Below are 13,111 nucleotides of genomic sequence, written 5' to 3'. Positions count from 1 at the left end.
GAATTCCCAACGTACCACTTTCATTCAGACTGCAGCCGAGATAGTGTATCCATTCCCCCAATGCCTATTTGTGCATACTCAATACATACCTCGGAACCTTTTGCAAGCACTGGTTTCTCGTAGGACCGGTTGGAGTGGGACCGAATTATTATATATGTTATTATTATTATATATATATCTCCTATGTGAAATAGACAAATTAACAGTCTCCACTTAATTTAGCATCAGCTGGAAAGCTAAACACAATTTTAAAAAAGTTAATTGTAAATATATTCAGGCATCAAGGGGCTAAAAAAAGTTCATGCCGACCATCTTCAACTGACAGATTGTTTTAAAGTGTTGACAATTTATTGAATTGACTATGTGTAGAATCTGGGTAGTAACATTACTTTCAAGAATGGTGGGGTCCTGATCATTTTTTTTTTTTTTTTTTTGCTATTTTCTTCATGCTAATCAGTGGAGCAATAATACAAATCAGTTCTATGATGGTGTAAATTTGGTCAAAAAATGTCAATGTTTCTGTCTACTCAGATATTCCACCTGCCATAAAAGCTTTATTTTTCACTCTAAGAGGCTGATTTTTATGTTCATGTTATTGTCACTTTAAAACTGTAGAGTACAGTACCAGTCAGAGGCATACTTTATGAGAAAAAATCATTTAAATTACATTCCTTGCATTTAAAGCCCATACTATGATATTATTATCTCATAATATAAATTATATCAATTAGCAGGTAAGACAGGTGAAACCACTCCAACAGTGGTCCCAACTGGAAGAGTTATATAATATAGTTGGAGGCTTAAAAAAACATGGTTTTCTGACTCACAGTGCTTCAGATATTGGTATTAAAAGTGGTGTCATAAACATGTTTGAACATTCAGTTGATTGAATATATGAATTTAAATAAATGTATCTTTAATGCTGAAATCATTTTCACTGTTACTTCTATGTTTAGATCCCCCGACTACATAATGATTTTCTCATTCAACAAACACTAAAGAGCGTAAAGAAAAATGAGATGCTGGCAGTGGCAAATATATGAAGAAATCTGGACAGAAAATCTATAATGCAAAACACAGCAGAACTGTGTGAGTAGAACACTGATGCTGAGTTTGGTTACTTATTAATTAAGATATAGGGACAAAACATAATTCTATTTTTGAAAAGTTTGTGACTTACACATATCTACAAACCTACATGAGAAGAACAAATGACAAAATAAACCACCTTACACAAAAATAAAGAAACTACTTCCACTAAAAATCTAAGCACAAATGAATACACCATTTATTTTTTTGCCCACACACCCACAAAAATAAGAAAATTAAAACAGTAAACCAATAAGTAGGACTGAATCTGCGTCATATAACTGTTCCCAAAAGTGTTGATGGTCTTTCTAGTGCCTTTTCTTTTCATTTTTATTAAGTTACAAGCAATCCAACTGCTCAATAACACGGATAAAAGACAATTTCCACTGATTTTAGAGTATTATTTAAATTCAAGCGGCTCTGAAAACTTTACAGAGAGCAACCACACAATGTATCTTCAGATGCTAAAACGGCGCAATAAAATTAAAGTATGCCACTGCTGGTGCAGTAAAAGTGCCGTTTTAAGAGGCAGTGAAAACAACACAAATGTAACTAGTCCCCAACCTGCTCTGCCATTCTTTCTGCTGCTCTGTAGCTTCCAGTATTGCTCAGTAGAGACTCATGTCTCCTCCAAACCATCTGTCACATGCACACACAAACGCACAGAGCACCATGCATCACACAGACTTCACACAGACTTCAATTATCAAACAGCTTTACAGAGTGTCTGGGTAACGCTGGCCGCCATGCTCGCACACTTACATATGCTAATTGCCCAGCCAAATGCTGATTTGAAATGTCTGCGGGAGGAAGTAGTCGTGGCTCCCCTGTCAGCAAAAAGTAGATGAGGAGGCAGCGAGAACCAGGTGTATGTACAGAGCATGTGTGTGTGTATAAATATGTTATTGAATGCATCTGAACTGGTACTATCACTGACAGCGGCGTGACTTTGGCTGCAGTCCAAAGTGAACGCGGATCTGATCCAGTTTCAACTCTGAACTGTGACAGGTGTGCAACACTGAAACAGCTGGATAATGATTCAGAGGGAAGGCCTTTCATCACACTGCAAAGAGAATAACCAAACAACGGTCAGGTGTATTAATGGTTAGCCACTGTGTCCTTCCAATTACTCATTCTTTTTTAAAAAAAATCTGTTTTTTTGCAATGTTTCTGTGAGACACTTCAAAGCCTGATGCAACGTGAAATCATCCTTAGTAAAGAAGCACACTCTGCAAGGCTCTATGAGTATTCCATTCACAGCTACACTATTATTCATAAAAATTATTGCTGCTAATAGGAAAGAATCCTTTTCAAGAGCAGAATTAGTGAGTAAACAGTTTTGCTGACAGTCCTATAAATGCTCAGCTCAAACTCTTATGATGGACCATTGTAATTTGCGTGTATTTTCATTAGTCCAAACTCAATAAACGCTGCAATACACTGCTGTGAAGAAGCAGTTTTTTAAAATTGGACCCCTGAGTGCCACTAATTGTGTTTGCAGAAAACAGCAAATGTTGCTCATTACTGAAGTTAATCGTAGTTTATTGTAATGGAAAGTAGAATATGGTGATAAAAAAGGGGTCATAAAACTCAAAGATAAAACCCGGAAGACGAGGTGTAAAGTACACACCTCACAGAGGCACTAATAGGACTGAGCAGAGCTGCTGACAGAAATTGGCTTAGTTTTACTGCAGTATTGATGGTGCACCGTCAGGTATTTACAGTTGTACATGCAGTAGTAGGTTCGATGTTTCATTAGCATTCAGACAATGGTGGATTGTTACGGTTGATACTGCTCAGTATAATGTTTTCAGTTTGTTTCTCCATAATGTGTGTCTGTTTTCAAAGAGACAGAATTGTGGTTTTGCGCAACGCAGCTGAAGCTGACTTGACTTTACTTGACTCTCTGCTGTATTTAATGGTGAAGTACAGATAAGTTACCCTGCAAATGTAAAAAAAAAAAAAATCTGAAAAATGTCAAAAGAACATCAAGTTCAAGGAGTTCATATGAAAATAGCATCAAACTTCTTGTCTAAAGAAATTCAAAAAGCCCTATTATCCAAAACTGCTCCTTCAAGAATAAAGTGGCATCGTGACCAAAAAAAAACACAGTGATGAGTCCATGAAGCAGAATTTTTGGAGCTGTTTTGGCACGAACTGAAAGCGGCAACAGTAAAATCACTCCCATCCACAGTGGCACTGCAGTGCTGTAAGCCTGTGTGACAACCGAACGGGGCAAACCCCTCAGCGACCTGGTGAATTAGTCATGGCCCACAGCCATTAGGCCTAATGCAAAATGTCTGTGCGTAATTACCTCTCCACACCGTAAACTTGTTTACAGCACCGAGATGAGCAGCAAAATGAGCACCCGAGGCCAGAGGAGGCCCCCCTCTACATCACCGGTACCACATGACACATACTCCCCGCTTCTCGGTGCACAAACACACACTCATGGGCGGAAAGACACACAATCACCGCTTATCGCCGGAGGCAGCAAAGAAGTAGGACAAAATCGAGCCGAAATAAAAATAAAACTGTTGTGCGCGGCGCATTAAACGGCAGCACACGATGCTGCCTCTGTGATTGAAGCAGACAGTGGATCATCTTTGCAGCAGCAGCTACTACTACACCTCCGTCTGATTCATCGTCAATATCTCTGCATTATTTCTAAGAAAACTCGCATATTCACGATGCTGATTGTGAAAATGGTGTTCTGCTGAAAGACAGAAACAGAGGCGACCCCGGTTTGTGTTGATGCAGCTTTGTGACCCAATTCTGAGCGTTCATTGTGGCAAGCCGGAGAGGGAGGGAGGGGCAACATGCAGAGGAAGCACACACAGTCCCCATGTGTCAACACTCGTCATATTTCATTACATATTTAAGAGCAGAGATAGGTGGGTGGGCGAGATGCAAAGACATGGAGAGCGTGTGTGGGGAATGAGGGGTAGAAAGAGGGGGTCGGGGTGGGCAAGAGCAGGGGGGAAAGATGATGTCCTGCTGTTCTCCCAGCTCTTGATCATTTATACATCACACTGCTCTGAAATGTGTGTGAGTGTGTGTGTGTGTTTTTGTACATAAGCGCCATTGCTCTCGACTCCGACAAAGCTTCAGTGAGATGTCACTTCAGTAAGACGCCCCCATTCATGTATCTAATGTGTGTGAGGGAGTGTGGGAGAGTGCAGGGATTTGGTGTCGAGTTAGCGTGGAGTTATTCCAAGCTCTACTCGCAGCACAGTTTGGATCATAGTGTTTGCCCGTAACCTAATTAGCTGCATGTGCCATAAATCATTAGGTTTCCTGCACATACAGTACAGAAATGAGCAGCCTTTCGCTCTATAGTGGGGAATTCTTTAGAGGGTTATTCCTCTAAAATCAATCTTACGTTTCCTTTCACTTACAGGCCGATGATGAGTCAGAAAAAATGTGCGTGTTCTGTAAAATATTAAGAGTAAAGTGGAAATTATTTCGAGATCTGCTCACTCGGATCCGCACTGATGAAAGTCCATCTACCTCTCTTATCTTTGACTGCAGGAACAAATCTCAAAGATACGTTTATCTAAACTACTACGACCATGAGAAGACACTGCCTTAGGTTAGACTATATCTATTTGTAATTTGAGTGAACTGATCTATCAAATTGTAATTACATTAAAGTTTGTAGTTATTGATTATTCAGTTAATCACTTACTCAAGTGACAAAAAGATGTCACAGACTTTGATAATAAAATGATCATTCACAAGTCATTTTAAAGGAAATTTGTGTGGTAATAAACCACACAAATGCGGTAATAAATGGGATGTCTTCGGGTTTTTTGACTGATGTAAGAAAAAGAAAAAACAAGAGATCATTTTGAGTTTTAGGAAATGTGATAATGGGCTTTTTTTCTTTGTCTGGCACTTTATAGATTACTGAGGAAGATAGTCAGCAGATTCATTCATAACAAAATGAACTGTTAGTTACAGATGCGCGTCGGAATTGGTTTTTATTTGCATTCTTCAATTAAATTATATGACGTTTTTAAAGCAAGATTAATTGTTCACTCCATAAATCCCCAAATCTGTTCAGGGTTTGAAAAGCATGTAATTCTTTTTAAAGGCCACCAAAAATGTACCTTTATCACAGTCAGAAATTGTAAAACTGGAAAGAAATGCTGGATTCTCAACTTCCCGAGGGTCTTACATAAGGAACTAATCAAATCTGAGCTTAAAGTTATGATATTTAACCAAACTCACACTATTCTACATGTCTCATACAAATTTTTGGCCAAAATTACAGTCTTTGTTTATACCAGAGTTTCTCTAAAAAAAAAAAAAAACTATTCTGGACTCTTCTGTACAACTGTGAAGTCATCAGTGACTCAACTGCATGGAAACCAATATGAGAAGAAAAATATCAACAGGATGTAGAGTCACCTTTTCTGATTGGCAGATGTATCAGATTTTCAGTAAAAGCTAATTATTCTTGTAGACATATCAGCAGCAGTTCCACTTAAACATAATTAATGCTGACATTAAAGGATTCAAATGCATTCGTCCTAAACGGTGGCCACTTGTGCTGTCTGTAGTGTGAAGAAGGGGAAGGGCTACAAGCAGACCGTGACTAAACAAGGATCCTGCTGCGTTCAGCCCTGTATGATCAGCGAGCATCAGCAACATCCCCTCGCAATCTCTGTCCACCGCGACCAGGACCAGAGAGGGTTTTATCGGGAGGAGATTTATTGGCTGGTGGGGGCAAGGGAGGGAATCTATAGGAGGACCAGGAGGAGTAATCTGTCAGGAAGACAAGGATTACAGCAGGTGTGCCTAACAATGCTAATGTAAGAAAGAGAACACTGGAGAGAAAGGAAATGTGAGGGAGAAGGAAACATGTTTTGAGGCTTTTGTTCTTTCTGTGTGTGACTGTCTAACATTTGTCTCTTGGCTGGAGGGACTCGACTTCTACAACCATAATGACCCTTTAGAGAATGAGGGTTTCTGGGAGCCTGGGTGGACAAGTCCTGACAAGAGCGGTGTGTATGTGTGTGGAGAAGTAGGAGTGATGTATTGTGGGTAAATGGAGGGAGCTGACGTGAAGGAGCGATGACTTGCAGGGCAAGAGAGAGAGAGACGCTGGTATAGGGATCAAATCGGAGCAGGAGTGGGAAGGAAAAGGCCATCAATCACTCTGGCATCTATCGAGTGGGTCTAGGTGCTCGGACTCTGTCCCTGTGGGCCATCAGAGGGGTCTTGCATGTTAATTAAGGCTACAGGGGCCTTGACATTAGCAAATAAGCTGCGGTTACATGGAGGCATCATGACCGCCACAAGCCAAATGTGCCCACGCAAACTCACTCCATTGGAGGAGATCGAAAGAGTGTGTTCTGAGTTGAAAAATTCATGATACTTGGGGTTGCGTGTCTCTTCTCTTCTCTTCTCTTCTCTTCTCTTCTCTTCTCTTCTCTTCTCTTCTCTTCTCTTCTCTTCTCTTCTCTTCTCTTCTCTTCTCTTCTCTTCTCTTCTCTTCTCTTCTCTTCTCTTCTCTTCTCCACAGAAGGTCAGCATTTGGGGGAAAATAAAGTGAGAGCTGGAGGGGATAACCAACAGCAGAGTCCCACTGCTGCCCACTAATGAATATGAATGAAAAGTGGAATCTGTGTGTATTTGTATTAGTGTGTTATCGTGTGTTTGCGTGCGCCTCTGCTGTTGTTGCCACTAGTGGAGAAAGGCAACATTAGTTCACTTAAATAGCAAGATAAACACACAGACAGCAGACCCCTATTCAGCGATGCCGCTAAAAACGTACATCATCAGATTCTCAACAGTGTTGTCTCAATCCTAATAAGTGTCACATGCCAAGGACAAGAAAACAAGCAGGAGCGGCCCCCCTGACGTCGTAAATCATTTCACTCTGGCTTTTGGTTTCTTCGCCTAGTGTTTCCCTGCTCATCCCTCATCCTCCTCTTTCCCCTCCTCCTCCTCCTCTGCTTACAGAAAGGAGAGAGAATGAGGGAAACTCCACCTATGCATACAGTAGCATTTATCATGCACACACACATATGTTCACCCGGGCATATATCCTCACTTAAATTCGTGTGGCAGCGCAAGATGTGTGTGTCATAAATAGTCATATTTTGGCACTGCAGAACACACACACACACACATAAACCAAGTGCACTATCAAACAGCTCCAAACAGCCATGACACACACTTTGAAACATCCCTGCAGCACATCCAGCTCCTTTAATCCTGTCTTTCTCAATCCCTCCTTTGCTTACTTCATCTCCCTCTTTTTTCTTCCACTCCTCTGATTTTTCTTTCTTATCTGACTCCCTGAACATCTTGCTCTTGTCACAGTGACTCCCGACTGAAAACCTGCTGCCGCGAAAGAAAAAAAAAAATCCCTACACCTGATGGCTAGCCAGAGAGAGAGAGAGAGAGAGAGAGAGAGAGAGAGAGAGAGAGAGAGAGAGAGAGAGAGAGAGAGACAGAGGGACACAGCTTGAAGTCAAACACACAGCAGGAGGTTGAAAAGTAAATGAGTGACCAAATGAAGGGATGGCTAATGAATTAAAGTAGGGCCAGGAGACATGTGCTGTGCCCTCCACATGATAAGGGCAGTTAGGAATCAACAGAAAAGGGGATGTTGAGGTAGAGAGAGAGGCAGTAATAAATGACTGAAAGTGGAGGGATGGATGGATGGATGGAGAATAGAGGAATGAATGAACTAGAAATAGGAGTACTCACACAGGCAGACATCCTCGCCCCGTTACCGACAACTAGTTTCCCTGCCTCGTTAGCTCCTTCGCCACGGTGACATTGCTACAGCCCCTTCGCCACGGTACCCTGGGGTAAATCTCTTCCTGTCTGCCTCCTCTCTTTTTCCTTCTTATCCTTTTTTTTTTTAATCCTCTGGGGCTCCTTTCCCCTTTCTCCTCTCCTTCTTTCCTTCCCCTCCCCCTGCTTCTCCCTCTCCTCTTCCCTCTACTACACCTTTTCTCCTCCTATCTCCCTTGGCGTTCCTTTGCTTTGCTCGCCTGGTCTGAAGAGTCTCCTGCGAGGTCCTGCTGTGTCCTGCTCAGTGCGAGCAGGGAAGCATGCCTCTCTCTTCCTCTCTCACTCTAAAAGCACTGCCACGCTTTCTTTCCCCTACTCTCCCTGTTTCTCTTGACTGTCTTCGCCTCTTCCTCCTATCTTTGTCTCTGCCTTACTGAAACTGAAGGGAAAAAAAGGAGGGAAGGCTTTCACACGACTATAGTGCGACGGCGGGACAAAGAGAGGGAGAAAGAAGAAGAGGCAAAGCCGTGCAGCCAATGGCACAAGAGGGAGGCAGAAAGAGCGCTGGAGACAAAGAGTGGAAATAGCACAAGAGCATTACAGACAGAAAGATGGGATGGAGAAGTGGGGGCGAACGCATGCACACCCACTCATTCACCACCACACACACGCAAACAGAGCACTCCACATATAGACCTATGACTTCATCGGTTCAAGCCCACATGCACATACACAAACATGCAAACATGTGTATGTGCGACTGGGGTCGTGCACGCAGTCAGACTTGCTGAGTGCTCCAGATATAGCTTCATGACTTCATCATCGAAAAGCTAACCCCTCCTCCCCCGTCGTCCCACCCTGTTTAAGAGACAGGGGGACTCATTCATATTGAATCAAGCTGAAGGAGAGAAGGAGAACATCCAGGGCAAGGCTGGGAATACTCCTCAGATAGATGGATAAAGAAAGAGACAGCAGATGGAAAGAGAGATGATGGAGAGAGCAAAGAGAAAGGGGTCTTCCATGCAGATACATCCTTTATCTCCTAGTCGCTGCTGTAGCTTACAAGTTCAGTTCTTGTGCCCGGCTTTTCCCTTTTCTCCTGTCTTTCTCAGTCAATTAGTGGCATTTAAAACATAACTAACAAAGACATCTCTCTTCTTTCTGTGTATCACCACCTACCAGCTTCAATCACTTAACAACATTACCCATCTGACTTTAAACACACAGACACACACACACTCATACAAACCTACTTCACCAAGAGTGGAACATCGAGGCACACCAGCCAACAGTGGACCAGTGTCTCTTCTGGTCATTTTGAAAAAACAAAAGCCCAATAGAATTTTTGGGGGGATATTTTCATAAGATAACTGCAAAGATGTATAAATACATATATATACATATATATATATATATATATATAGAGAGAGATTTTTTAAAAAAAAAAAGTCCAGAGGAGACCAGCAGCTGTGGTTGACGTCTACCTGTCAAACTTGGGACCTTCATAGCCTGCAATGGAACTGTGTCTTTCTTCGTGTCTGTAAAAATGGTACATTTTAAACATGTAAAATGAAACACACAGACACAGTGTTTTGTCAAATCAGTCCACAACAGATCAGCACACCAGTCCAAAGTTTCTCAAGCCTATCACGCACTACACTAGGCCCTTGAGTAAAATACGTGGATTACTAAAACCACGGCCATTTTTTACATGCTGCTATAACAGTCTCCACCCTGCTCTTCCAGGTGCAGATCAGTCACATTCTTCTATGCTTGCATGGAAACCATGTATTTTTGGTCATGTTTTTGTTTCTAAAGTTGTCACTAATTTTTCAAAAGAGAAATTACACCACATAATCAGACCAAGCGTGCAAAATAGGCCACAAAGAATGCAACATCACTACCACCAAGTCTAATCTTGCAACATCAGCCCAAGATAGCATCACTAAATAATTAGTAAAAAATGTAAAATTTAACAAAAGCACACAAAAATATTCCTGACTTAGCTATGAATGCAAGAGTGCACTCATAACAACCACATACACTTACATATTAAACAATGCAAGCAGTAATAATAAGTCTTTCACATTTCATTCACCGCTGTACAAACAACCACATGGATGGAAATGAAAGTAAACCCACCTACATATCTGGAAGTTGACAGATTATAGCAATAATATAATGATAATCTCAAGAACACAGGTTGCAAAGCTTCTCTTGGCTATCCCTCATAAGAATGTTAAACAAAATGTGCAGATCAGATCAGCGCCCTTCACCACATAGTGCTTCTATACAGTTATTACATGCAGACTTTAGCTCCTTTGCAGACGATGCATTCTCTGTCTTTAACACAAGCCACAAACCACACACACACAAAATTAAGTACACAATTAAGTGTCCACACACTTTTGGGTAGCACTGCTTCTGCTTCTCTGAATAAACAAACTTTGATTACAGTGCACTCTAGTGACAGGACCATGCAACTCCAACCTCTGGCAAAGGAAACTCAAACTCCATCCTGCTGTCTGATGGTGGATGCTCTAAAACAATTTGCTGTGTGCACGGAAAGTGTGATATGGTTAAAGAGTATCACATATCTTCTGAGTCACACACACTTCCAGCCAGGGTAGTATTATGCTATCTATAACCTGTGCCTTTTAAACAGAGTGCATCAGGGAAAGTGTTGTTGCTTTTAGCTATGCTTCCAGGTTTGATTACTCAGTAGAATGGCCAAACTCAGACAGTAAACTGCTTTTTACCATGACAAAACAGCTGCATGAAAGACAGCCAAAATCTTACAAGAAGATTCATGTCATCCCCAGAATCATAACTTTTTACTCAGAGTCACCTGTGCCAAAAAAAAAAAAATCCTAGAAAAAAATAATACACCCTGCAAACAATAAGTCAGCTAAAATGGTTTGTAATGATCAGGCCAGTATCACTCGGAATCCTCTGTGTCAGGCACCTAATTATGCATAATATTACTAAACAATATTATTGAAGTTATTTATTTCTTGCCATTTTATAACTTGCACCTAAAACAGTGTTTTTAAATAGCTTTTTATGTTTTGTTTTGTGGTAAATGATGAAATATGTGATGTGATATTCATGCAAGCTGAAGACAAAATTCTACTTGTGCGTTACAAAAGTGGAAAGTGAAAAATGTTCTGATTTTGACTGTGGTACATCCAAAGTCATGCATGAGTCTAAAACCAAGCAGAGGGATTGCAGACTGTGGAGTGCAGATTTTAAGGAGCTGGTGGGAGGAAGAGGATGAAGAGGGTGGAAGCTGTAATGTCATAAGAGAGAGAAAGAGATGTGGTGAGAGAATAAAGGATAAGAGGGAGAGCTATCCTGGGTCAGCCCTCCCCTCGTCTTTCCACTACACGCTTTATCCATTACCGCTGAGAGAGACAGCCACTGAAAGTTTCTCAATCCTCTGAGACGGAAGAGGGCGGAGGGACTTTCTTTCTTTCTTTCTCTTTATCTCACTCACACACATACAGCTAATGTTGTGGCAGAGTTACTGCTGAGGGTACTAAAAAAAGGAGGAAGGCAGGAGGGAGAGAAGACGAGTGGGAGGGTGAGAGAGACTCTAGCAGCACTTAAAAGACGAATGGTAAGACAGAAATAAGAGACAGACAGCAAGATACCAGGGCAGGAAGGGAGAAATATGAAAAAAATAAGGTAACAAGTGTGGGCAAGTGAAGTGAGACTGAGCCTTTTTACACTGATGCTATTTTCAACTCCATTTTCACCCGATCCCTTAACAGCTGATTACACATGTCAGGACCAGACTGCTCCTTGGACTGCAGCACTTTTCTCATTTGTGTGGCACACAGTGAATTTCCCACACCTCTCAGCTCTTAGTGGTTTAGCATTTATTATCACGGAAACACGAGACCTCTATACTACTACACTTAAAGGGACGCTGTGTGTATGTTAAGCTCACATCTGTACAAATATGCATACGTATCTCATACATATTAAAGGTCGTGTAAATGTTTCCAGATGCGTACAGGGTTTGTGTGAGTGTTTGAAGTGGCTGCTCTGTGGGTTAATGGAAACCCTGAGGGGCCCATATCAATGAGGGTTTAGTTTGGCCCCCCTTGCCATTAGTAGCTCTGCTAGCCTCAGCAGACTGTCAGCTCAATACTGAAAGGTTAAGACTGTTGGACATTGCCAAATGACTGAAGGCCCCAAAGGTCCTCAGAATGGAACTGAAACATCGAGCAATAAGAATAATTAAGGTGTTCTGAATCCAGTTTGTGCAAATATGGGCTGAATAATAATGAGGCTGATTCTATTCTCTGATGATTTGCTAAAACTCCTGATTCAGCTGCTAACAGTGTGAATTCTACACACGTGTGTTTTTCAGTATGTTATTGTATGAGCTCTGTTACAGAATGTCTGTTTGTTTGATCTACATGTTAGTGTGTGTTCTTGTTTGTATTTCATTGAAATTGTGGAAGAAATACATTTAGAATTATTAAATTAGTGGCATCAAATGGAAGAACTGCAAATCCGCAATGCACCACCACCATCAACAACAACAACATGGCTTTATTAAAGAAATTTGTAATATTTTCCTACCTGTCATGATCTCGGCCAACGCCCCAGACACGGATGCTGCTGATAGGCTGAGAGTGAAGCAAGCTGCGATCATCTGGGTCAACAAGGGTCAGCATCCGATCCTGAAGCACTAAAAGCATCCCTTTACCCTGTAAAACAATAAGAAAGGATGTGCTGAAGTTGTGGTTCATAAGCTGGACAGAAGCTGCAAAAGTCTGAAGCTGCAAAATTTCTGTAACACAAATTACTTATTTTTTTATTTAGATATGACAACTTATAAATTCCAGTATCTTTCTGACATTGATAAGCTCCTAAAAGCATATCTCTGTTAATAAAAACAACATATTAAGAAGTTTTTCCGTGTAAATAATACCATCACACCTTAAGAATGCGTGAATCTATGACGATGCACATTAATTCCATCTCCACCAACCCATCTGCAGCTCACCTGCAGCTTTAGCACACTGGCTCACTTTCAACTCGATTTAAACACTTTAAACTACTTTAAACTACACAATCACAAGATGTAACAGTGGAGCAACTGAGCCGCCTATGTTCAAACCAGAAGCTGAATTTCAGGATGAAAAAGGCCAAATTGTACGGCAACTGTACAAGCCAAAACATCCCATGTGATAATGTATTTTATGTATTTCTCTCTAGGATGTTAGTAATGTAAGAGTAGCAGATCACATTAGCC

General features: G+C 41.2%; 1 protein-coding gene across 1 annotated transcript in view; it reads right to left on the bottom strand.

Annotated features, from left to right (window-relative positions):
* The window catches only part of LOC110967296 (amyloid beta precursor protein binding family B member 2), a 44,276-nt gene that overhangs the window by 19,626 nt on the left and 11,539 nt on the right, over positions 1 to 13,111 (bottom strand). Inside the window, exon 8 of the mRNA XM_022216856.2 lies at positions 12,436 to 12,563. Coding sequence (XP_022072548.1) covers positions 12,436 to 12,563 — 128 coding nt within the window. The remainder of the gene's footprint in view (positions 1 to 12,435; positions 12,564 to 13,111) is intronic.

The sequence above is a fragment of the Acanthochromis polyacanthus genome, chromosome 10, assembly GCF_021347895.1.
Source record: "Acanthochromis polyacanthus isolate Apoly-LR-REF ecotype Palm Island chromosome 10, KAUST_Apoly_ChrSc, whole genome shotgun sequence".
Lineage (NCBI taxonomy): Eukaryota > Metazoa > Chordata > Actinopteri > Pomacentridae > Acanthochromis > Acanthochromis polyacanthus.
This window is presented reverse-complemented; position numbering and strand designations above follow the sequence as displayed.